The sequence below is a fragment of the Pleuronectes platessa genome (genome assembly GCF_947347685.1).
Source record: "Pleuronectes platessa chromosome 2 unlocalized genomic scaffold, fPlePla1.1 SUPER_2_unloc_1, whole genome shotgun sequence".
Lineage (NCBI taxonomy): Eukaryota > Metazoa > Chordata > Actinopteri > Pleuronectiformes > Pleuronectidae > Pleuronectes > Pleuronectes platessa.
The window spans coordinates 319,572-345,642 of NW_026518866.1; the positions used below are offsets into that span (position 1 = coordinate 319,572).

The 26,071-nt window shown below is 43.9% G+C and overlaps 2 protein-coding genes and 2 long non-coding RNA genes across 4 annotated transcripts in view; 2 read left to right on the top strand and 2 right to left on the bottom strand.

Annotated features, from left to right (window-relative positions):
- The window catches only part of LOC128436258 (protein NLRC5-like), a 426,728-nt gene that overhangs the window by 287,209 nt on the left and 113,448 nt on the right, over positions 1-26,071 (top strand).
- On the top strand, positions 11,413-15,929 carry LOC128436266 (uncharacterized). The gene is made up of 5 exons (XM_053418031.1): positions 11,413-11,552; positions 11,788-11,893; positions 13,006-13,747; positions 14,867-15,085; positions 15,635-15,929. Exons 3-5 carry the CDS (start codon positions 13,116-13,118, stop codon positions 15,843-15,845), a joined length of 1,062 nt encoding a protein of 353 aa, XP_053274006.1. The 5' UTR covers positions 11,413-11,552; positions 11,788-11,893; positions 13,006-13,115; the 3' UTR covers positions 15,846-15,929.
- LOC128436284 (uncharacterized) lies at positions 18,771-19,210 on the bottom strand. Its single transcript, XR_008337998.1, has 3 exons — positions 19,185-19,210; positions 19,027-19,100; positions 18,771-18,857 (listed from the first exon to the last, which is right to left on the bottom strand). It is a non-coding gene; the product is annotated as an uncharacterized LOC128436284 (long non-coding RNA).
- LOC128436281 (uncharacterized) lies at positions 20,006-21,095 on the bottom strand. Its single transcript, XR_008337996.1, has 4 exons — positions 20,981-21,095; positions 20,519-20,639; positions 20,209-20,333; positions 20,006-20,119 (listed from the first exon to the last, which is right to left on the bottom strand). It is a non-coding gene; the product is annotated as an uncharacterized LOC128436281 (long non-coding RNA).

Below are 26,071 nucleotides of genomic sequence, written 5' to 3' on the forward strand. Positions count from 1 at the left end.
AGTCACAGCTGAAGACGCCCGGGGCGCTGACACAGATCTGTTCACAGTCGTGTTTCCCCTCAGCGCACAGGTCAATGGCTAAATGACACACACACAGACACACACACACAATGAGTTAAAGTGAGTGTGAGTGTGTGTGTGTGTGTGTGGTTTGAAGACATTGTTCATTTTACACTTTGATCAGAGCCTGTCCACTTCTTTTTAATGCTGTTGTAGTTGAATCGAAGTGAATGGAGCTAAAATAATTACTTACAGCTAAACAAAAATACTTTTAATATATTATATTAATGATAATTAATACTAATATAATAACCCTTTGTTTTTCTTAAAGTAGGTGGAGTCAGCAGCTGATAACTGGTCATCATCACCTTTAATTCCTCGCTCACACAGAAACCAGCTCTGGTGAATCACATCACAAATACAAAACCTGCAAATGAACAATATCTGTGAAATGATTAACTGATCAATCTCTCCTGCGTCTCATTCATAACCTCTGAATGATCCTTTTGAATCAACTGTAAGATGGAAACCAGCGGACCCAGCAGGAAGGCCACAGTCTATTCTCCAGGAGGCTTCAGTTCACACAGTGGTGCTGTGGTATTTGTGTTAAATAGACGACACGATTACATGTTGTGTTGCTGCTGCTTTGAAGGTTTGTACGGCTTCATTTCCACAGGTTGTAAATCCTCCTCATCTCTTTTCTGTCAGGAAGAAGTTAAACTGCAGCTGTTGCTGTGCAGCTGAGGCTGAGGCGTCATGGATGTGTGCAGACATGTTGGCTGCGTGTGTGTTCTCATGCACACAACATGCGTGTTTGTGGGGACAGGATGCAGCCGTGAGAGAGTGAGGCTGTGGACATGCTCTTGATGTGCGGAGCCGGAGGAAGAGAGATCACCAACATGTTCCTGAACTGGTGGAACTGGCAGATTGAGTCGTGAACTGGTGGAACTGGCAGATTGAGTCGTGAACTGGTGGAACTGGCAGATTGAGTCGTGAACTGGTGGCGAAGACGACACACAACAAAGTCAAAGGTTCATTTTCTAGTGAAGTGAGAGAAGCAGGCGGTGACACGTGGTGGTTTCATGTCACGAGGGTCATTTCCTGTGAACGCACAACGAGCATGTTGGATTTGGAACCACACTGTTGTGTTGAACCTCGTGCACGGCTGTGAGTTCCCTGTGCACACACTGACCAACGGTTAACAGCCAATGACTTTGTAAACAAGACAGCTCCCAGAAGTGAAGCCAAAACATCTGGATCGCCCCCTGGTGTCTGGCTGCAGTATGGGTCATAAATGCCTCCTCCTCCATGTTCGCAGATGGGACATGGACCAAACTAAAAACACCAGAGTAGACGTTAAATGTTTGTAAAGATGTTTCTGTCGCTTCAGGTTCTTATCACACTGATGTTTGTTCAAGTGTTTCTGATCAGTAGGTTTCCTGATTGGTCGAGAGCCTGTTTCTGAGTATCTCTAGTTTTTGAACAGAGGGAGGAAGTGGAAACACTTTCTAATCACATTCCCACAAACCTTCAGGGAGCATAGAACTGAGCAGGTAGATCTTCCTACATCACATCGGCAGTAGATCTTTAAATGAGCTGCTGCACGTCCCACAGAGTTCAGCCTCAGTGGTTGTGTTTGGTGGATTCTACTCATTCAGATCTGACCCTCGTCTCCATGAGACCGTTGTGTCCTCACCTGCCTTCACTAGCGCTCTGTGATGTCTGGTGCTTGCTCTACTCACCCTGGCAGGTCTTGCCGTCGTCCAGCAGCCTGTAGCCCTCGTGACAGCGGCAGTGATAGCCGTTGAGCACACTCACACACTCGTGATCACAACTGTGGTTCCCAAACGAACAGAAGTCGATCACTGAGGGGGGGAAAGCAGCGGGGGCGTAAGCAGCAGAGCGAACAGCGGCACGACAAAGTGTGTGAGTTTGTGTCTATGCTCCTTGTTCCTCTCACATCTGATCCCCACCCCCGACAAGTCACTGAATAAAACTCCTTCTGTTCGGCTCCATGAGGATGTGACAGCACGTCAGATCATCCAGGTTTTCACAGGTAGCAGGTAAACGTGTGTGACTGATTCTTTCATTGTGAGAAGGAACATAGCACAAACTCCCACTCAGCTTCATGAAGCAGCAGAGAAACCAGCAGCTTGAGAAGATCACAATCTGTTTCAGCATGAGTGAACATGACGTGAACACAGTGAGTTTGACAAGCGCTGTTGTTTACCTCCGACAGGACGGGTGTGTTTGTGTATCTGTTTGCTTGTCGGCAGGAAAATACTAAAGTGAGTGGGAACCAGTCTCGGTGCAGAAGAAACCAGTTCATCATGGGGCCTCCAAAGGAACTTTCACTTTCCTCAAATGTGTGAGATAATTCAACATTCTGGTCGAGACTTGATTTTATTGTGTTAAAATGTGTGTGCGTAGATTAAGACAGATTATAAGAGCTGGGCCGATATACAGGATCGTCTGTGGCTCTACTGACATTCTAGTTAGAATGTTGAGTCTTTATCCATTTGAAATATTATTAAATGTATTTCAGCGTCTACATGTGTGTCTGCGCTTTCTGCCTTTGTGTGTGTGTGTGTGTGTGTGTGTGTGTTACTCACTTGAGCAGGTCCTCTTGTCGTCGTTCAGTGTGAATCCTTTGTTGCAGTCGCAGGTGAAGGAACCAGGGGAGCTGATGCAGATCTGTTCACAGTTGTGTTTCCCCTCAGCGCACAGGTCGATGGCTGAAACACACAAACACACAAACACACACACACACACGTCGAGAGGATAATTATCATTAAATGTGCGTTAAATAAAACGCCCGTCTACAAACCAATCAGAGTCAAGTATAGGTAGACTCCGCCCACGTCGGTGATGACGACAGGAAGTACGTATGTCAGGAAAAATTCTTTAGTCCCTAAATTACAACATGAAACTAAAACTAACAAAACTGTGTACATTTGTGTGTGTGTGTGTCTCACCTGCACACGTCTTCCCGTCGGCCTTCAGTGTGTATCCAGGCAGACACACACAGTGGTAGGAGCCTGGTGAACTCTCACAGACGTGTTCACAGCCGTGATCTGACTCCAGACACAGATCAACACCTGCAGCAGAGACCAGGAGCTCAGATCCAGGATCAGAGGGAAATCATATGTCCCCCCTGGAATATAAACCCTAACCCCAACTTCATGTGTGTACTTATCTCATAGGTTCAAAGTGGTTCATGAGCTCTACCCTCATTAGAGTTTAATTATTTGGAATCTGAAGGTCGATGGTTTTACTCCAGTAAAGTGAAGATCACACTCATCTCAAAAGTTTGTTCTTTTCAATCGATGGAGATGTTGTTTCATTTCCCTGCAGTCTTACCACAGAGCTTGTCCTGGAACTGGAGTCCGAACTGGTGGATCAGGTCGAAGGACTCCACCAGGAAGACGTGGTCCTCAACGGCGGGGACGCCATGGCCCTCAGTGATGTCATGTCGGCCCTGGCCACGCCCACAAGCGTAGATCTCGATGCCTTTCTCTCTGGCCTCCGCCGCCACCTCGGCCACGCGGTCCTGAGGACGTCCATCGGTCACGATCACGACCACGTTGGGGACCTGAGGGGAAGAGAACCCTCCGGGTCAGAGCTGAGCTGAGTTCAACTCACAGATGAATAAAGACATGGGGCCGATCGGTACCTTGGGCCTGTCCCCCTCCTCCGCGATGAAGGCTGCGTTCATCACGTACTTGATGGCGAGGCCCGTCATGGTGCCTTGGGCGAGGGGCACGATGTCATTGATGTTCTTCACCATCGTGTCCAGCTTGATGTGCGTCTTCAGGGAGAACTCACTGCGGACCTGCAGACCAGAGTGAGAGTCCACAGACGGAATGAGAGGCCACTCGAATTGACCAACATCACGTAATAAAGAGAAATGACAGAAAAACAAAGTGGTTTGAAGATTCCTCTGACATGAAACGGACGTTTTGTAAGAAAACAGCATCTTAAAAAGTCCAGAAACTCAATAATCTGAGTTTTCTACTTCACTTTACCTTAATTTACGGGAAAGTGCAAGTAATTCTGACTCTGATATTCCTTCATATCTGTCGTATGTAACAAAGTTTTAAGAAATGTAACGTAATGAAACTTGTAGAAACCCTGGAAAAGTGTTTTTTGTAACCGGGCATTTTTTAATCAGCTCTAAACAAAAACTGTAAAATCCAAGAAGTCTTTGACTTTTGAATAACTTTATTTAAGTTACATTGTCAAAAGAAATCCTTCATTATTCAAAATTATGTGTAACAGAAAATGTTAAAAACATTCCAGGCACACATACATCATACACCACAGATAAAATTACCAGATGTTCTGTTAAAATGTTAAAACCAGAGACTGGTTGTCCCCCAGTGAGCAAAGGACCTGTCCCCCCCCCCCCCCCCCCCCCCCCCACAGCCCTGAAACCCTCCAGATTGTCCGTAAGTGTAAAAAACGCATGTTCAACTCTCAGCCTAGCTGCCACCAAACCCCTCAGGCAGAGCAGTGGATCTGTCCAGCCTCCCCCCGCCATTTAGTTTTTTCGACTAATCCAGATTGCTATCTTGGCATTAGCAAAAATAAAATTCATTAAAACCATAGTATGTTTTTTTCCTTGCAACGTACTTTGGTCCAAAAACAAAGAGTGGCAGTGAGAAGACCTCTCCTAAACCCCCCCACCCACTCCTGTAGCTGTTTAAAAGTGTCAGCTAACCTGGGACACGACACCACTAAGTGCTCCAGGGTCTCTGGCAGCGAGCAGAAAGGACACCCCCCCTCAGTGCTTGGGTCCAGGTGAGCTCTGTATCTGTTTGTAGCTAGAGCTCCATGTATAATTCTCCACTGGATGTCTGCCATCCGTTTCTCCACAGGAGGTTTATACAGGACCCGCCAGCTGCCACTAGGGGAATAATCTGAGCCAAAAACCTCCGTCCACCTCGACTCCCTGACTCCTTCAAGAGAGCGACAGTTCAGGACCTTCACACAGCTGCAGTAAGAGCTGTTTCCCTGCAGAGGTGTTGAAAGGCCCAGTGCTGGAGTCCTGAGGGGTTAGCAGTCGGCCGCTCTCTTCTCTCCACTCCTCCACTGCAGGACTCACATTCAGGACAGGAAACTGGTATTGTTCTGTTCTTGTCCACTGGTCAGCCTGGCTTTGGCTCTGGGCGAAGGTCCGAAGAGGCTGGGGCAGTGACTGCCACACCTCGTCCACGAGGCTCCGCAGCATCCTGGTGGATCTTATCCCTGTCACCGCCCCCAGCCTCTCCATTGATGTCCGTGTCAGGTGGCCCAGCTTCCCTATTCCTGCCTCCCTGAACTTGTTTTGTACTGTCGTTGATGAGGATGTGGATGTTAGGACCAGGAAACCATTGTTAAACAGTGGCTCCTCAAAGAGCCACATCCCAGGCGTGGGGTCAGGAGGCCTCGTGAAGGTGAGAGTCCTCCAGGCGTCTATCACAGAGGTATAAAACTGACTGAGCCCAGTCAGTCTGTGTAGAGGAGAGTTTAACAGGAACAGTTGTTTGTCGTACCCGAGGCCCCCGGCTCTCCAGAGCAGCAGGCGGGCCACAGCCGACCAGCACCGTGTGGATCCGTACAGCAGCCTCTGGGCGGCCTGCAGTCTGAAAGCAGCCGTCCTGGAGATGATGTCTATCAGTCCACGACCCCCCTCTGCCACAGGGAGGTACAGCACGGACTCCCTCACCCAGTGATGGCCCGACCAGAAGAAGTCCACCAGCAGCCTCTGTAGTTGTTGCAGGAGTCCCGGTGGAGGAGTCAGCACCTGGAGTCTGTGCCACAGGGACGCTGCAACCAGGTTCTTGACTCTCAGAGTTCTTCCCCTGTAGGACAGCTGGGGTAGCAACCATTTCCATTTAGACAACTTGAGCTGCACCTTCCCCAGCACTCCCTCCCCAGTTCTGCCTCTCTATCTCTTCACTGCCTAAAAACAAACCGAGGACTTTTAACCCTTTAACTCCCCATGGTCAGGTTCCCAGGGAGACGGGGTACTCTCCCTGCGTCCCACTGACCAATCACACTGGCCTCGCTCTTTTCCCCAGTTCACCTTGGCGGTCGTAGCCTTTGCGTACAATGCCAGACTGCCCTCTAATTCCTGTATGTCCCCCTGATCCCGGACAAGAATGTTTACGTCATCAGCATAAGCTGATATTATTATCGGGGGGGGCTGTGAGGCAGCTCTGGCAGACGCAGGCCTTTCAGCCGAGTTCTGAGCCGACACAGGAGAGGTTCGATGGCCACGCTGTAGAGCTGGCCTGAGATGGGACATCCCCTGCCTGATCCCTCTTTGGACTGGTACCTGTCTGCTCAGCCCTCCCCCCACCTTCACCACACAACATGTATCATTATATAATAACTTCACCCAGGACAGAAAGTGCTCCCCGACACCAAAAAGCCTGCAGTGTGGCAAACAAGAATGGACCGATCGACACGATCAAAGGCTTTTTCTTGGTCGATGGAAATAATGCCAATATTAATTTTATATGTTGCACACAAATCAAAATGTCTCTCATTAAAAACAAATTGTCCTGGATTGACCTTCCTGGTACACAATAAGATTGGTCATCATTAATAAATACTTCCATAAAAACCTTGAGTCTATTTGCTAAAACCTTAGATAAAACCTTATAGTCACTGCATAGCAGAGAGACGGGTCTCCAGTTCTTCAGCAGGGTCAGATCTCCTTTCTTCGGTAGCAGTGATATTACCGCCCGTCTGCAGGAGGCTGGAAGAAGCCCTTTCCCAAATGCCTCCTTCAGGACATCCAGCAGATCCTGTCCCATACTATTCCAGAAATGTTTTTAAAAATCTGCTGGTAATCCATCCAACCCTGGTGACTTGCCTGCAGCCATCTGAGATACAGCAGTGGTCAGCTCCTCCAGCGTGATGTCGGCGCTCAGGGTGTCTCGCTCACCTGGACTCAGCTGTGGGAGGTCCTGCAGCAGCTCGGCCACAGCTTCCCCGTCACACTCCTCTGCCCCAAACAGGTCGGTATAAAAGTCCACCGCGTGTCTCCTCATCTCTGCTGGTTCTGCTGTTATATTCCCATCCGGCAGCCGGAGACCCACCATCTGCTTCCCCTGGGCCACGGATCTCTCCAGGTTAAAAAAGAACGTGGTAGGTGCATCCATGTCTTTTAATTCCTGGAACCGAGCTCGGACCAGAGCTCCTTTGGCCTTCTCCTGGAGAAAGGAGTTCAGCTGCTGCCTTTTACCTTTTAATTTCTCTGTGTTGGTAGGTACCCTCTCCAGCTCCTTAATGTCTTCCTCCAACTGCTCCATCGCTCTTTTAATGTTTCTTGTAGAGTATGCAGTGTACTGCTGGCAGAAGACCTTAATCTGACCCTTGCCGACCTCCCACCACTGACCCAGGGAGGGAAACGAGTCTTTCTTGGAACACCAGTTGGCCCAGAACAGTTTAAAATTGTCACAGAAATTTAAATCATTTAAAAGCTTAACATTAAATGCCAGAAGGATCCATGCTTTCTAGCAGGAGATAAAAGTAGCTCTACTAAAACCAAATGATGGTCTGTGAAACCAACCGGGTGGATTTGACAGTTTGTCACACGTGTGATAAAAGGAGCTGATATGTAAAATCTGTCCAGCCGGGCCCCACTGACCCTGCCATCTGTTATTTTGATCCAGGTATACTGCCTGGTGGAAGGATGTTTCCTCCTCCACACGTCCACTAGATCCGCCTCCATGACTGTCTGGCCCAGAAAAGAGGAGGACTGAGGATGGAGCTCCTGTCCTGTTCGGTCCAGATTGACATCCGTGCAGCAGTTCCAATCCCCCCCCATTATTATACACTCCCCTTGACCCACACTGTCCAACTTGTTTTTTAATAATTTAAAAAGAGTAACCCGTTCAGGACCGTGGTTTGGTGCATACACGTTGATTAGATTAAAAATAATACTGTGTATTTCCACTCTTATACTCAGAGCCCTGCCTGCCACGATCTCTGTGCTGGATAGAAAAGTCATATTTAATGAGGGAGAAAATAAAACAGCGACTCCAGCGCTCAGGTTAGAACCATGGCTGAGTACGTGCTGCCCCCCCCACCATACTCCCCAGTCTGTCTCATTCAGTGAATCACTGTGAGTCTCCTGTAAAAAGAGGACATCCAGCTTTTTTACTTAAAAAAGTTCTGACACTAAAAACCTTTTATTAGCACTTCTCCCCCCGTTCATGTTTAATGAGGCTACCTTTAATGCCATGAGAGGATAAAAAATAGAGCGTAAAAGGACAAACAGGTAAACACAGCAGAATGAAAACACCCAGTGATAAATGGTCATGGTCAATTTTATTTACAATTTTTCCTTCTCTTGGACCGTATCTTACATGGAAGACCTTTTCGTGCTGCAGTCACATGCTTCCTGAGCCTATATCTGCGTTTCTCATCCAGGACATCCGTCCCTACCTCTTTCTGGAGGGTACTGACTGTCTGGATGAACTTCTTAATGTCTGGGAAATACTCTGCCACCTCCACTGCTTTGCCAAATGATTCATCTAAAAACTCATTGACCTCCTTTAATGAATATAAATCTGTGCTTTGTGAGATGCTGTCAGCTAGAGACACATTGTCCGATTCATAGTCATCCTCCACGTCCATCTCACTAACCTGACTGCTGTCTAATTCAGCCTGTATCTGTTCAGTCTGCTGTGCAGGACCACACTGCATCCCCTGCTGTACGCTGGCAACAGACACCTTTCCTATTACGACCTGCTTCACCGTCACCTCGGACTCAGTAACATGCACCACGTCACTTTCTTGTGTCCCACTTCTCCACACTGAAAACACTTCATGCTTCCCGAGCTCGCGTACACCATGTAGAACTGTTCCTCATATCGAACCCGGAAAGACACGTCTAGTGTGTGGGTCTCATTTTCCAGAAACATGAAGGCTTGTCTCCTCAGAGACTGGACGTGCTTCAGCTTCAGGTCTTTGCAGCCCAGACCCACCGCGCGGAACCCACTCGCGAACTTCCCGAAGCGCCGCAGCTCTCTCTCCAGAGCTTCATTGGGGATGAACGGAGGGACCCCGGACACGGTCATCAGGGTGGAAGCTACCGCTAACGGGGACACCTGAATGAACTCCTCCTCTACTGTAACCCCGCTTTCAATGAGCTTAGTGACCGAGTCTGGATCCTTAAAGAAGATCACCAGCGCCTTGTTCATCCTGGAAGCGTAGGTGATGTTCCCGTGCCCTACCTGCTCCCACACGGCCAGCAGCACCTGCTCCACTGTGGAGCTGAGCTGAGGCACCAGCCTGACGCCATGTCTCAGGGACATCGGCGGCGTCCCTACGGACGCCATCCCCCCCACAGACACGCACAACACACAGAAAACTACACTACACGTACACAAACACTGCAAAACAATGATCATACAATAAACATACAGAAACCTGAAAAAGTTTGCACGCGCTTTCCTTCACCTCCTCTCTTCACAACTACACCTCCACCAACGAAGAAGAAGAAGAAGAAGAAGAAGGTGGTTGACGTCCTCCTGCAGGATCTTTGAGTTTGTGATGAGTCACAGCTCGTTGCTGCTGGAGAGGATTTGTGGTTCTAGTTCTAGAGAGAGGTTTTTATTCGCTTCATGAGAATGTACGTGAGTGTGTTTATCTCTAAAAGATACGCTGCTCTATAGATCTGTTAGCCTGGATGCCAGACGAACTTAGCCCCGCCCACAACATTTTTGGTCGGGCAGTTCGGTCTGGAGTCGCTCCATTGGGAAAAAATTATGGGGCGTGTTTCAACTGACCAGGAAGTAAAATTCCTCTTCGCTCAATTGGATAGACCTACAACCAATCAGAGCAACGTAGTATGTGACGTATGCTAAGCAACGCATTGTGAGTTATTTACTAACCCGGGTTCACACCGGACGCTTCAGCGCAGCGCCAAGCCTTAAATAACAGCTGGCTCCCATCCACTCCCATGTTAAAACTTTGTGCCGGTCACACCGGAGGCTGAAGCACCGCGAGGCAGCCTTGGCGCAGCGCGGTGCTTCAGCCTCCGGTGTGACCGGCACAAAGCCGTGCAGCGATCTACTGGATCAACGGGTGATATTATTAGCGCTGCCCGGCGGTTCAGCGTCGCTTCAGCGTCCGGTGTGAACAGCCAAGCGCCGGGGCGATAGGGATTAGCGCGGTGCTCTGGCGTCGCCTCCACGTTCTGTGTTCCTCTTTCAAAATGAATGCGCTGTCGATGTCTTCTAAAACAGACTCAATGGCAGCATCTACACATCTCAGCTCGCCAGCGGCAGCCATGTTTGTTGAAAACGAATTCAACCCGAGGGCACTGTGATGACGTGGTTGATTACGTTACCGTTGATCATCTGTCAATCATCGTATAAAGCCCGCCCTGACAATCTGATTGGCCCGGTCGGGCCATAATTTTTTCCCAATGGAGCGACACCAGACCGAACTGCCCGACCAAATCTGTTGTGGGCGGGGCTAAGTTCGTCTGGCATCCAGGCTATAGATCTGTGGTTTACACTCAGATGCACATCATCTCTCATCCAGATGAATGAAACCTGTAGTTATTTAATGTTTTTGCTTCATGTTCATAGACTTTCATTCAAAACTTAGCAAGAAGAAAACAAACCTCTCTGGTGAAGAAGAGCCGACACAGACGAAGATGTGAAGAGAGTTCGTGGTGATCAGAGCTGATGACGTGTCAGGTGATGTGATCATGATCACATGACCTCTGCAGCAGAGGTAACCCGTCACTTCCTGTCTCTGTCGGCTGCTCCACCTCTCACCTGAACCATGAGGAGGATCTGATGCTGTGTTGTTCAGCTGTGAAACACAAACTCTGAAACTGAAGCTGGATGCAAACAGCCACAGGACTGTTCAGTTCTGTATCAAACAGAAAGTGAATTAAAGTAAAGGAAAGTTTTCACAGTTCATCTCTTCACAAGTTGAAACAAGTTAAGAAAGAGATGGAGGAGAGGAACGTCAGCTCATCGCTCTGAGGCCTCACAGCTCCGGTCACCAGTCGAGCTGGCAGCTGAAATAAAGGATAAATAAATGTGAAGTGAACCGAGCGGAGGGATAATAACCCGTTGAGTTATTTTAGCAATCTGTCTGCAGCAGTTTGGATTTTTTGAAGTCTCCTCCAGATCCTGAAAAGCTGATATATGAGATGTGTCAGAGTTCAGAGAAAAGTACGGTGGCCCTGAAAGCTCAACGAATGGCAACTTAAGAAAACACATGCAAGTTGACAAAACACCAGCAAAGTAACAAAACATCTTCATCAATTTCACAACACAACACGCTGCAAATAGAGAAACGCGCAGCAAATACCCGAACGCGCAGCAAATAGAGAAACGCGCAGCAAATACCGTAACGCGTTGCAAAAAGCCAAACGCGCAGCAAGAAGCCAAACGCGCAGCAAGAAGAGGCCACAACACAACGGAAGTGTTTCCAGGGGACACCTAAAAGTGATGGACACGCCCGGATGTTGTTGCTGCAGCTGTTTGGAGTTTCTAACGCCGGTGTCCGTCTACTACGTGAACGTTAACTAAACTGTAAGTTTTGTTTGGGTTTATTTTCATAAATAATCAACTTTATTACTGTATACTGTTAACCCCCGAGACGTATACGATCTCAAGTAGCATGTCTTTCGGAGGAATGCCTCCTCAATTGTATGAGCTCGAAACATGCCGTCTTTTCCTGTTAAACTGAAGAAACAGCGCTAAAAAGACAGCCCCTGTTTAAGAATAATTTACAGCACTTAGCATTCACATTCTTCCTTTTCTCCAGGCAATGTATTGTCCATATTGTGGAAACCAATTTGTTGGACGTGGTGGACGTTTTTGTGGCTCCTGTGGCAGCAACATTGAGTTTTTGTCACCTTTTGCAGAAGATGGTAAGCTCTTCACTAGTATTTGAGTTTAAATGTCTTCTTTGTGCATGATGTGGTAATGTGTTAATGAATGATGTAGACTTACTTTTGTAAGTAATGCCTGTGAAGGAATTATTCTTCTTATATGTTAAACCTTCCTCTTTTAGGTAAAAGGTTAATTAAGAGTGTTTCCCAGGCCAACCTAAATGGAACAGGGCAAAAATGAATGTTATTAAGTACATATGTGTTTGCCCTGCAATGACATGTTAAAATGGCTGCTGTGAAAAGGGCCTGTTGTTCACCACACAGGTGATAAAAGTATGCATCTAGGTTTCTGTGTTCTGACTTATAAGCTTAATATGCTTAAATACAAAACAATAGTGGTATGTTTACATCATTGGTAAAGAAGGTAATATTGAAGATGAGGTTATCATTGTCAGTGAGACTTTGATGCTAGTAATGTTAAATGCCAATCCAAGTTAAAGTTGCGCACACATTGAGCAGACTAATAGCACTTCTGTCCATCCTGGGAGAGGGAACCCTCACATGTTACTCTCTGAAGTTTTTACTATCTTTTTACCCTGTGAAAAGTTTTTTTGTAGTTTTTCCTTACACTTGTTTAGGGTTAAGGGCAGAGGTTGTCGCACCTTGTAAAGCCCTATGGTAACTGGTTTTGTATTTATATAGCTCTTCTCTAGTCTTGATGACCACTCAAACGCTTAAAAGTACAGTTTTACATTCACCATTCACACACATATTCATACAGTGCATCTATTCGCAGCACTTTGTTAATCTATTGGGGGCCATTCTGGGTTCAGAATCTTGCCCAAAGACACCTCGGCATGCAGATAGGTCAGACTGGGGATCTAACTGTTGACCTTCAGGTTGGAGGACGACCACTCTACCCCTCAGCCACGGCCGCCCAATGGCCGTGGCTGTTGTGATTTGTGAATATGAGCTATACAAATAAAATTTGATTGATTGATTGACTAAATACTTTATACTCTATGTGTGCATCAAACAGTTCACCTGTTTTATTCTTTCTTGCTACTGATACATTTGTGTTTTTCTTATTAGTTTTGTCTCTGCATCCCTGCATTCCTAATGACCCTGTTCTATTTTCCCTTCTGGTCCAGGACCCATATTGGATGAAGTCACGGAGACAGGCCTCATCCAAAAATATTTCTCAGACGGTCACACATACGAGGTGATCCTAGATTTTCTTGGAAAGTAGCACAACATTTTTATGAATCTCAGCACTTTAAAGAGGAGGCTAAAGGAAGCAGGCCTAACTAGGAGGACAAATTATACTCCCATTGCCACTGTGCAGGCAACTGTTGCACAGGAACTGAGAGGCTCTGGTCAGCTGTTAGGTTACAGAGCCATGTGGCAGACATTGCAACAGAAGTATCACCTGACAGTTAAAAGAGATGATGTTAGGCAAACCATTGCCAGACTGGATCCATCTGGAGTTCAACTTCGCTCTAGGCGCAGGTTTGTCAGAAGAGGATACTTCACAGAGGGACCAAACCAAGTGTGGCATGCTGATGGGTATGATAAATTGAAACCCTTTGGTATTGCCATCAGTGGCTGCATTGATGGCTTCTCAAGGAAAGTAATGTGGCTCATGAGTGGCAGCACTAATAATGATCCAGGGATCATAGCACAGTATTATATGCAGTGTGTATCTGAGTTTGGACAACTCCCAGCCCGCCTTCGCACAGACTGTGGAACTGAAAATGGCACTATGGCAGCAATGCATTGTGCATTAAGATCTCAGCATAGAGATGACTTTGCAGGATCCCTCAGTCACATGTATGGCACCTCAACGGCAAACCAACGAATCGAGAGTTGGTGGTCTTTCTTCAGAAAGCAAAGGTACAAGACTTTTAAGGTCAATTCCAAGAACATGTACAGTGCTGTGAAAAAGTATTTGCCCTCTTCTGGGTTTCTTATTTTTTTGCATATTTGTCACACTTAAATGTTTCAGATCATCAAACAAATTTTAATATTAGACAAAGATAACCACAGTAAATACAAAAACAGATGAGAAACGAAGTAATTGACATGTATCAGTCTGGAAAATTACACAGCCATTTCTAAGGCTTTAGGACTTCAGTGAACCACGGTGAGAGACATTATCCACATATGGAGAAGACTTGGAACGGTGGTGAACCTTACCAGGAGTGGCCAGCCTACTAAAATTACTCCAAGAGCGCATCGACGACTCCTCCAGGAGGTCATAAAAGACCCAGAACAACATCTAAGGAACTGCAGGCCTCACTTGCCTCAGTTACGGTCAGTGTTCATGATACAACAATAAGAAAGAGACTGAGCAAAAATGGCATCCATGGGAGAGTTCCAAGGCGAAAGCCACTGCTGACCAAAAGAACACAAAGGCCTGTCTCACATTTGCCAAAAAACCTATTGATGATACCCAAAACTTTTTGGAAGAGTTGGGTACATTACTTATTTGGCTAGAGATGCTGTGGCCATTTATGCTCGAAAACCATCCAATGTTGCTGAATTAAAAGAATTCTGCAAAGAAGAGTGGTGCAAAATTCCTCCACAGCGATGTGAAAGACTCATTGGCAGTTATCACAAACATCTGATTGCAGTTGTTGCCGCCAAGGGTGGCACAACCACTTATTAGGTTTAGGGGGCAATTACTTTTTCACAGAGGGCCAAGTAGGTTTGGATAGACTTTTTCACTTAATAAATGAAATCATCATTTAAAAACTGCATTTTGTATTTAATCTGGTTATCTTTGTCTAATGTACAAATTTGTCTGATGATCTGAATCATTTAAGTGTGACAAAAATGCAAAAAAAAAAAATCAGGAAGGGGGCAAATTTTTCACAGCACTGTATGTAATGCTGCTATGTAGTCAGTTCTGTGTTTTATGTGTTTTCACATGCCAGAGGTTTTCAGCTGTGTCAACAATCTACATTATAAAAGAGTAACAACACTACAAAGACTTTGTCATTCCACCATTAGGACTCAGTTCTGGATTGATGTCTTCAGTGACCTGAGAGAGAGGCACCTTTTCAACGGCAGCCATGAGCACAAGTGCCTCATACGGTATGTCTTCCTGGCCGTCTTGCAGAAAGAGCTTGATGAGTACAGACAACTTTGGAACAACCACACCATCCGACCTGTTCGTCAATCTCGTTGTCCATCGGGTAAACCAGAAGCCATGTACCACCTGCCTGACAGGTTTGTATTTACAGTATGTGCTATGTGACCATGTTTTATAAATATATGATTGCATTTTCACTTGAGTTAATTTGAACACAATATGTGTGATGCCTAAAGCAGATCAAGTGTATAGTGAGATGCTCTGCAACTTCTACAGGGTCCTGCACTGAGACTTTGCTTACACCTTCGGTATACTGGCCCAATATGACAAATTCATCAAATGAAAAATTCCAAAGTATGAAAACTATTTCATTCTTTCCAAAGGGAACTCAGATACAATAACTAAAATTACCCTTCCACACCAAACCTACATTTAAAATGTACAAAGCAAAAAGGTGAATTTATCTTATAAATACAAAAAAGTGCCTTGTGGTAGAAGCTAATATAATGACTTTATTTGTTTGAAAGAGCTTCTGTCAAACTATAAATTAACTTGTGGCTCATTTCTGTCAACAGATTAGTTTGAATTATAATTCTTATTTTGCATTTTTGCCTACCTTTTGGGGGGTTAAATGATCAATTTATAATGACTTGACTTAAAGCTTTTTGATTTCTGACTGGCCTTAGGTTTGACGGAAGGGAATGTGGATTCCCAGTGTCCCAGGAAGCCCTACACCAGTTTGATGACTTACTGCCAGCTCCGCGCAGTCTGTGTGGTGATGTTGATCTCCAAAGTCATTTTGCAGACTTGGAGAGACAGAGTGGGCTTGCTCTACCAGTCAACTGGACAACTGCTGTTGTGAATTACATATCACTCAAGAATATGTCTGGACTTTAGAATCTTCAGCTCCTGGTTCTGCAACATAATTTGACTGGTAGACATACGTGTTATGTAAATAAATTATTGTAAAAATAACTAACATCCAACAGCCTTGTGTATTTGTTCATTTATTTGTTCTGTTACATCAGTTTCTTTTGTACATTTTAGATTTTGTCAACACAATGAATATACCACACATGGAAAACCCTGTGGTCTTTAATGAAAACTGTAACATGTAAAAAAATAAAACAGCTTCAAGATGTTGAACAGTGTAACAGTACAATCAAAATGTTTAAACTGAATGTGCCTCGTTTTGATAAAATAGCTTGAAACTTTAACTAACAAATTGCAGGCTAAAAACTCAGACTGATATATGAACATGTCTGCTTTCCTAAAATGGTCATAAAATAAGTGGCACATTTGAATATAACAGCTTAACATTAACTTTGCTGAACCAGGTTTTGGGCTTTAAATAAGTACTTGCTGGACATTCCAGTGATCAGCAATTGGTTTGAGCTTTAAAGAAGCCCAAACCCAGGGGCATTTTGTATGCCAAAATCCATGGCTTCTTGAAAGTCTTCATAGGTTTGTAAGATCGGAATCTTAATTGTATTAGAACATACATTTGCGACAGGAAAGCGTGAGGTCTTTTGAAACAGTATCTGCGGCTGTGGCTGTATAGTTGCAAGAGGAACTTCCCTCAGCCCGGTCCCAAACATCAGGACATCCTCCAAAAATGGGCTCGTCTGTTTTTCTGGCAGGGAGGGGGGGGAGGAATTTGTTAGGCATTTGTTGTTTTAAGAATAGATTGTGGCAGAAAACGATTGCTGCAGTTAAAGTTTTATATCTCACTGTTTAATGCATTGATGATTCTGCAGGTCTTATAATTTTGAAGTCAATACCTTCAACGCAGAGCAGATAATCTCGCCAGTAGCCCAGTACTCTGGTCTCTTCCTGAAACCTGGTGCTACCAGGTGGACTGAACTCCACCTGAAAGATGTTTTCCAAAACATCAGCAGTCAGTTTTGTCTCCGTGTAGCACATGAATGAGAAGAACAATGAAGGATGCTGTTCCAGTGCGTTAATAAAATCCAGCGTCGCTAGTCCTTCCTTGAACCTACAACACATACAGAAATATTTATTTATTTGCCAAGTACAATGTACAAGGAATTTGTTCCACAGAATAGACCGAATATGTTATACCTCTGGATGGAATGATGGTTACGGTAGATGAAATACCACTGAATGTAATCCTCGACGACTTTTTTCTGATCCTCCAGAGTCCTCATAAATCGACAACAGCCTGCTGTCTGAAGCATACTTGAGTGCTTTTCTGTGAGACCCCGGAGTTCCCCAAGTGATGTTGTGCTCTTTATCTAGTGAAAAACATAGAGCAGTTAACAAACCACCTAACAATGGCTTCAGTTCCCAGTCAGAAAAAGGATCTCTGACAACAAAGTAAACCCGTGAAAATATTCTAAATATAGCGTTCACTTAAATTGATAAACATTTTTTAACGGTGGCTAAAATCCGTTCTGACCCTGTCTACAGCAGGAATAAGTATCTCATACAACCCTACTTCAAACAAGCCAAACTATCCCTTTAAGGCTGGGAGCACTCATCAAACAGTGGTTTCTACTGGATTTGTTTGGATATCTCTCCGCTGGTCAGAACGGTATGTCAGTATATTGGAAGATGGGATTATCTACAGGCCTTTTATCAACACATAACAGCAGAATATATCTCTTAAAATCTAATTTAAGGCATTATATTAATAACACTGAATTGTGTACATTTAATTCATAGACAGGTTTGAAAATAGTTAAGTCTATTTTTTATTTAGAGTCCCTTTCCACATGGAAGTTCTCTATTACAGTACTGTCAAACAAACTATTTTTCAGCCACGGAGGTATCAATTCATCTTCTTTTGTGTCGGTTTCATGATTTCATGAAATTGCTTAACCCAGCCCAACAAAGTACCTCCAAGAGGGCCTTCTTCACTTCCTCATCATGTATGTCCTCAATTGGAGCCTCAATTATCTTAGATTTACCAATGAGGTAGAGGAAGAGGTTTGGGGAAAGACAACGAGGCCCTGGACCACCATTGACACAGGAGACGGCAATCATTCTTCCTATCTGGAAGTATTCATCCTCTTCTACAGCTACAAAATACAAATATTGCAATGTTAGGACAAATAACTTTGCAACATTATAAAAACGTGACACATAAGGATTACCTTTGCAATCAAATGACAGGTATTTGGCATTGTCTTTGCCGTAAAATACTTGTCTTGTCTTGATGGAGTCCATCAAAAGGGTAAGAAATTCTCTGGTAGGCCCACCGGTGTCCACAGCGTCTTCGGTCAACCCTACATCATCCGTGAATTTCACCATTAGAGTGTAGCTAGGGTCATACGAGGATCGCTTGAACCCTCTAATGGCACCATCCCAGACATTGGACCGGTTTATATTAAATCTGCTACAGGACTTTGTGTCAAGTTTCTGTGACAGATTTAGGACCACGTCTGCAGCTGTCAGTCCATCACTGTAGTATAAGAAAACAGTCAGTTAACGGCAAGAACATTTTAAGACTGTCTCTTCTTAGATGTGTGGATCATTTAAAATATAACTAAAACTTAGTTTTAGTTTTTTATGGGCTTTTTACATTACTCGAAAATGATAAGCTGATGTCTGACATCACAATTTGACCTAAGTAATAGGTTGTTCCACATGACCATGTTCTTCTGCAGAGGGACAACTGGGGAGAACAAACTTGACAGGTCCTTTAAGATTTGACTTCGTTAAATAAATCCTATGACTACTGAAAGCAACTAAAAATGTGTTCAGTTGACAAAATACATAGTTTGTCTGAGGGTTAGAAAAATAAGGAAGGCTTAAGGTAAACAACTATGTGCCGATAGTACTTCTTATATGTGATAGTACCTGTGATCCTCTTGGAACTTCTCCTCTTCCCCAGAATCTGAGGAACTGCTCTCAATTACAACAGGTGCATATATATCTGTGTATGTACTGTGGAAGAAAGGTAAAAGAACAATTGCCTTTTGAAATAAACAGTGAAATACAGTTTATCTAGTCTGTGTCTAGTATTGTATAAAACAATAACAAACTATGTCGCTGTCCTAATAATTTTTACCACACTGAACATGTCAGAATAAAAAAAATGCAAGTTATGACTGACTTGTAGAATTCTCTTGAAGTGCTGGGCTGATCTACTGAGGTAGTCATCTGCTTGGGCCTTGACTCACTCTTGGTCTGTAACATTGATAAGACCAAACATCACAGCACAATCAAAATAATGACAATTGCAGGTTTACTATAGTACAGAATATTACATACTTGTCCACTGCTTGACTGGGATGTTGTCGATCTCCTAAAAAGTACAAATAATTCGAAACGATTTAATAGAAATGGTGACTGTTTTGTAAAGGACATGAAACTCTTTCTGAAACATATTATTTATATGGCTGGTACAGGGACCAAAACAATGTGTCAGCAGATATTTTACTTACAAATCCGGTGTGCTGCTTTCAAGGCTTTCCCATAGCTGCGGAGTGTAAATATCAGACCCTAAACTTATTCATAGCCATAACACCGAATCAAACCAATGTATATGCCTCATCTGTTGTCTAGGATATTTTAATGGGTTACAACTGCAGTGTAAGCACAAACATCTTGAACAAATAAATCCCTGAGATGTACCTAGTACCTACCACTGTGTCCGAAAGAGGCGACATATTGGGTGGCACCCTCACCACAACTTCATCATCCGCCTCGTCCTCTGAATCTGAGTCATTTCTGTGACCTTGAAGAAGACTTTTATCATTAGATTGTTCTCTATTTCAAATTACATGTTAAATATTTAGGCTACTAATTACTTAACTGTTGCTTGAATCCCACAAACTCAAAACAATAATCACAAAAAGTATTTTGATTTGTTTTACATGTGCATACACTGTATTTCAATACTTACTCATGACCTCAAGGGTGCAGATATAAAGTGTGAGCCTTTGGTACGGCTTTCCAATGGCCTCTTTATATTTTTCGATCGTAAAAGGTGTGTCAGTCCCTGGTATATGTTTAACTTGAGAGCCATCCGGATATAGCAAGACATATTCGCCATCCTCCATATCTCGGTTTAAATCTTTCAGTTTTTTTGTGGCAACCGCCAAAAGTTGCTCCGCCGTCAACTGAGGTTCCACATTTAGGGGAAGTGTTTTCCCTCTTACCGGCTTGAGGCCATGTTTTGTCTGGTTCATTACCCCAACCGAAATCTAGATCAAAAATCATAAAAGATGGAGGGCAAAAGGTTAAGAAGGTTGAAAATGCAACTTTACAATGTCAAACATAAATATTAACTTACCTTGACTGCTATTGGTGCTTTCTTTGGGCCTTTAGAAAACGTCTTTCTCTCGTTTTCTTTCTGTGCCCTGTACCTCATGAACTGGTTAGCACATGCCTTTTGTTGACTGGTACCAGCAACAGTCACTGAGAGAGAGAGAGAGAGAGAGAGAGAGAGAGAGAGAGAGAGAGAGAGAGAGAGAGAGAGAGAGAGAGAGAGAGAGAACAATACAAATTACCTATGACAATGCAGTACAGTAGATAATATACAAGCAGCTTCGTAGGATAATGTCACCTTTGGACACAATTTTAAATTGAACTATGGTCTTCACCTGCACTTGTTGATGCTGTAGAAGCGTGGATGAAACTAACATCTCGCCCACAGGAGCAGCAATATCTTGGGCTCTGGATTGAGTCCAATAATAAGCCACAAAAAGGGCAAAACATTTTTATCTGAAAAATAAATGGGTTAAAGTTAGCATGTTACATTGTATTCTGCTGTTCTGTCTACATTTTAAAATATTAACGCTGTCAACTGCATCTTAATTTGCTTACTTCTTGGTTTAACCATTAATTAAACAATTTATAATTAATTTTTGTCTTCAAACGTTACTTGATGACAGTTCTGAAAGTAATACAAACGTTAAAGCAAGCTAGCGTTTTTCACAATTAAGTGTGTATTTCGTATTTTTCAATTGGAAGTCTAATAATAAGCAAAACGTCAACGCTCGGTTAACAGTATATATCTGCAGTAATAAAGTGATTATATATGAAAATAAACCAAAGAAACTTACAGTTTAGTTAACTCTCACGTAGTAGACGGACACCGGCTTTAGAAACTCCAAATACCTGCAGCAGCAACACCTTCCGGGCGTGTCTATCACTTTTAGGTGTCCCCTGGAAACACTTCCGTTGTGTTGTGGCCTCTTCTTGCTGCGCGTTTCTCTATTTGCAGCGTGTTGTGTTGTGAAATTGATGAAGATGTTTTTTTACTTTGCTGGTGTTTTGTCAACTTGCATGTGTTTTCTTAAGTTGCCGTTCGTTGAGCTTTCAGGGCCACCGTAGAAAAGCCCTGGAGCTGTGATGTAGAGGCTGGAGTCAGAAGAAGAGGAGGAGGCTCCGAGAGGTTTGGAGATAAATGAAAAGATCTTGACTGAAAAGTTCAAACCAACAAGAGCCCAGAGTTCTCAGATGCTCATGATGCAGCGGTGCAGACAAACTGAAGATTCAACATAAACAATTACAACGATTACAACTGAGTGTGTGTGTAGTGTGTGTGTAGTGTGTGTGTGTAGATTGTGTGTGTAAAGTCATGCTGTCCGAGCTGGAGACAGTGGAAGGAGAAATGGAGGCAGACGCTGATATTTTAAGAGAATTCATCTTTCTCTGTCCGTCACTTTAATCCCTCTCCTCATCCATCTCTCTCTCTCTCTCTCTCTCTCTCTCTCTCTCTCTCTCTCTCTCTCTCTCTCTGTCTCTCTCTCTCTCTCTCTCCCTGGCCCTGGCCCTTCCAGCTGCCAACCACTGGATCCGTTATGAAAGACAAACACCATCACCAGCCTCCAGACCAGGAAGTGTTTAGCCTGAGGCTGAAACTGGAGCCGAACAGCAAAGTGAACCATCGCCTGAATCAGTCAAACTTTATTTACAACATGAGAACGTGTGGACTGTGTGAGCAGCAGCTGCAGTTTCACACTGAATAAACAAACTAATAACTTATTGACTTACTATTTGTTTAAAGATTTCAACACTGAATTACATATGAAGACATAGATCAGGTAGAAACTCTTTATGTTCACAACAGTCTCCTGTCAGATTCTCTATAACATTTGTATAAAACCTCTAATATAATACTGTGGCTCTATTGGAAAAGAGTAAAACAGTAAAACTCCTCTTTGATCACAGAGGCTGGTAAGTGTTGATGTGGACCTGCTTTTCTTTGGCCGGATGTGTCGCGGCAGCTCTGTCAAATAAAGTGAGAGAAGAAGAAGAGAAGACGGGAGACGCTGCTACCTGAAGTCACCAGAGCAACAAACAGAGGAGTCGAGTTTCAGAGCTCAGCAGGAAGTGTGTGTCGCTCTATAGGTCGCTGGTATCAACAGGGAAACAGCTCGGAGGTGACGGAGCACAGACTCCGTTCTGAACACGTGTCCTGGTCAACTCTCACTCTATTACAGCCGAGGGACATTTAACAGAACATTATACACAAAAATTAATCTTCTCTATAATATCAAAGGTTTTAAATAACCTGTAAAACATTCAAATACATAAATGATAACAAAGTATATCACAGGCTAAAAATAAACCATTTATTAGGAAAGAGCAGTCATTATTAGTATGAGTACATTTGTAATTATTAGTTGAAAAGGAATTTACTTCTGATTGGTTGTTGCCATTCTGTAGGACAACAAGTAAGAAAACTTTATTTGAATGTTTTTTTAAAAGAGATGAGGAGAGAGGTGGGACCAATCATATCTCTGCACTGGCGACACCCAGTGGCCAGATGCATGATGTGCTCGACTCGTCCGACTGTACGTCACCATGTGAACACGATATTACAAGAAAAGTAAATAGTTTAAATTTAGTAGAAGACTGATTAGATCCTGGTGTTTTGACCTCAAGGTCACTGCGACCCTCTGGCCGTGTCTTCTTAAGAACACCTTAGATTTAAATGATTAGAATCGGGGGGGTCGTAGGTCAAAGTTCAAGGTCCCAGTGGCCTCATTACACATGGTTTTTGGCCTCTTGAACATGATATAGGAAGTCTGTCCTTGACCAGCTGTCAATCAAAGATGAACTGATTTCAGTGGTTGAAAGGTCAAAGGTCACGATGACCTCATATTACTGTGAGAGCATCATCAATACCTGGAGGGGACTGAACCTGCTTGATGGAGGAAAACCATCACAGGGTCTTAACTGGAGTTTTGAGTCAGCAGAAATTCAGACAAACCTGAAACTGTGAGAAGAGGAGAAGATCAGACCAGAACCTCACAGAGAACCAACAGTTTGAGGAGTTTCCTCTGTAATGAAAACGACCTTGGTTGAATGACCTTGACCGTTGGTTTCCTCTGTGTCTGAGAGGACGAGCACAGAAACCACTTCTCTTCTCTGAAGGAGCTTTCTGCTCCATGAGGGGCAGCCGACCCAAACAGAGAAACGTTATATTCAACCTGTGATATGTGGGATTCCTCCGGAGGCTGGATAATGTGAGACGATAGCTTTTAGTGTCAACTTGCACGTGTGTGAGCCAGATACATAGAAACATATTAGAATCTTTCATATCCACCGGGAGTTATGTGCAACCTTCTTCCCCGTGCGAGCTCACCACCTCCCGACATGTTTGGTTTCTATCACTTGAGTCCAACACATGAGCTGTCAGATGCTACGTCCCCCCCCCCCCTGGTCCTCTGTAAGTGTTAGCATGTGCTAACTGACGCTGCAGCGCTGGCATGAGACCGAGGGAACGTCGTCATGGAAAGAACACACAGTGTGTTGCATGTGTTCGAACGTGTGATGCTGCACGGCTGAAGTAAATGAATCAGCCTGAAGATCCCAAAGCAACATGTGGTTTAATCTGGATTTGAACCTAAATGTGATAAATGGTGAATATGGTCCTAATAGCACAAATCTAATGTTGGCCCCTTTTGGTCCCTTTGGTTGACATGTGGTGTTTGCTGTGGTTTACTTGTGATAAGAGGAGTGGACCAGTAACCGAGACTGGGGACGGGGAGACTGGGAGAATAACTGTTTTCTACACTGGCTAAAAAAGAGACAAAAGTCTAGTTGACAAAACCCCTCAGGGACAGTTGAAGTCCTAATGTCCCAATATAGTTATGATTCAGTGCAATATATATCTATATAAATCTATCGTATATATTGAAATATGAGCTGTGCTGTCATCAACTGACAAATCAAAGAAAGTTTAATGTAATTATCTTTTAATAAAATGTTTTCAAATTGAAGTGGAATAACCCAGTCTCATCAGATGAAGAAGTACTGTAATAACAAATAACTAAATAAAAAGTGTAAATTAAATTTCCTCTTTTCACATTAACATCCTCATCAAACTTTCTAACTGTTTCAACTTATCACGACAACTAAACAACTTTAACAGCTGCTCCTTTCTCTCCCTCCAAAAATCAGAACATGTGAGTTTGAGTTCCTCCTGTGAAAACACACACACACGCACACACGCACACACACACACACACACACACAAACACACACACACACGCACAAACTCATTCAAACGCATGCAAAACATTCTAATGAAGCAAATCCAGGTTTAATCACCTCCCTGATTGCAGAAGATCAGAGTTAATCACGGGGAACAATCAAACACACACACACACACACACACACACACACACACACACACACCACTCATACGTGTGCTGTACAGGTGTTGGGCAGTTACCCAGAGTTCTCTCACTGCCGTCACTTGGCCTGAAATCTTTAACAAATGTCTGCAATTATCCCAATTATGATTCTCTCTCTCTCTCTCTCTCTCTCTCTCTCTCTCTCTCTCTCTCTCTCTCTCTCTCTCTCTCTCTCTCTCTCTCTCTCTCTCTCTCTCTCTCTTCAAACAAGAGAAATAAGAAACAAATGAAAAGACAATAAAGAAGGGAACATAATTTATAACACTACATTATTGGCACTACCACCAATCTTTGCACCTTAAAACCGCACAAAACACATTTACTGTATATATTATTTTTTCGATATTGTTGTTTTTTATATTGATGTTTATATTGCTCTATATTGTTGTTTTTATATTGTTGTTTGTAAAGTGCACCAACCACACCAAGGCAATTTCCTGTATGTGAAAATATACAAGGCAATAAAAAGAATTCTGATTCTGATTCTGATTCTGAACAAAGACACAACATCTTAGAAAAGACATTACGTTGACTAACATTGATTTCCTAGAGACTCACACTAACCTTAACCTTAGTCACGACACACCTAACCCCCTTAACTTAACCCTAGCCAACCCTTACTTCAACTTTAACCTTAAAACATGTCTCTAGCTGGGACTATGTAAACAGCTTTAGGTCCCCACAACATGGGTAATTCCTGGCCCACACACACACACACTCACACCTGAATCAAGACGTGTCGAGGTCACGACCTCCTTCTATTGACCAATCAGCACTAATCCCTATCACGACTGACCAATCAGAGGCAATCACCATCAGCTTTGCCCTTGATTGACAGGAAAAGACCAATTTAACCATCAAACAGATGAAACTCGGACTGAGCCGGAGCGTGGAGGAGTCTCATCCTCAGATCTGCACTCAGGCTGTAATGGAGTCTGTCTCTATCTCTGACTGGTCACTCCCCACAGCCCCAGGGCTTCTACACTTAGTAATGTATTTCCAGGAGGAACATTCTTGTGGAAACTGTGGGAGGCGGTTCAAGTTATCAGGAGAACTTATAGAAAACTCCAGGGCCAAATTACAGAAAGACGGATCTGAACACGTGATGTAACCCCCCCCCCCCCCCCCGAGCACTGTGAGATATCTCCTGCTTTCATCAGCTGCTCCGTTTCCCGGCGCTGCCTCTTGTGATTGATGGGATGTAAAGGAGTCGCTGAGGCAGAGCCAAGAGCAGCAGGTGATCAAATCAAACGCTCCTCGCTTTTATAGTCTCCAGCTCTCCGACGCTCAGACCCTCCAGACACCTCCGAGCTGAACGTCTAACACAATGCATCCTGGGATTTCAGAGATTTTAACTTTTTCTAAATAGAAAATATTATTTTTTATATTTCAACACTTAGGTTGAGAAGCTGCATTACAGCCATCAGTATCCCATGATCCTTTGAGTCAGGCAGATGTTTAATGTGCTGCAGCAAACGTGTGATCTCAGCTGATGTAATTTATCAA

What these genes read in the sequence shown, in the direction of transcription:
- LOC128436266 (XM_053418031.1), top strand. Translation starts at nt 13,116, where the DNA reads ATGAATCTCAGCACTTTAAAGAGGAGGCTAAAGGAAGCAGGCCTAACT. An exon ending in TCTTTCTTCAGAAAGCAAAG is followed by an intron (nt 13,748 to 14,866) that starts GTACAAGACTTT and finishes TTCCACCATTAG; the next exon opens with GACTCAGTTCTGGATTGATG. An exon ending in ATGTACCACCTGCCTGACAG is followed by an intron (nt 15,086 to 15,634) that starts GTTTGTATTTAC and finishes GACTGGCCTTAG; the next exon opens with GTTTGACGGAAGGGAATGTG.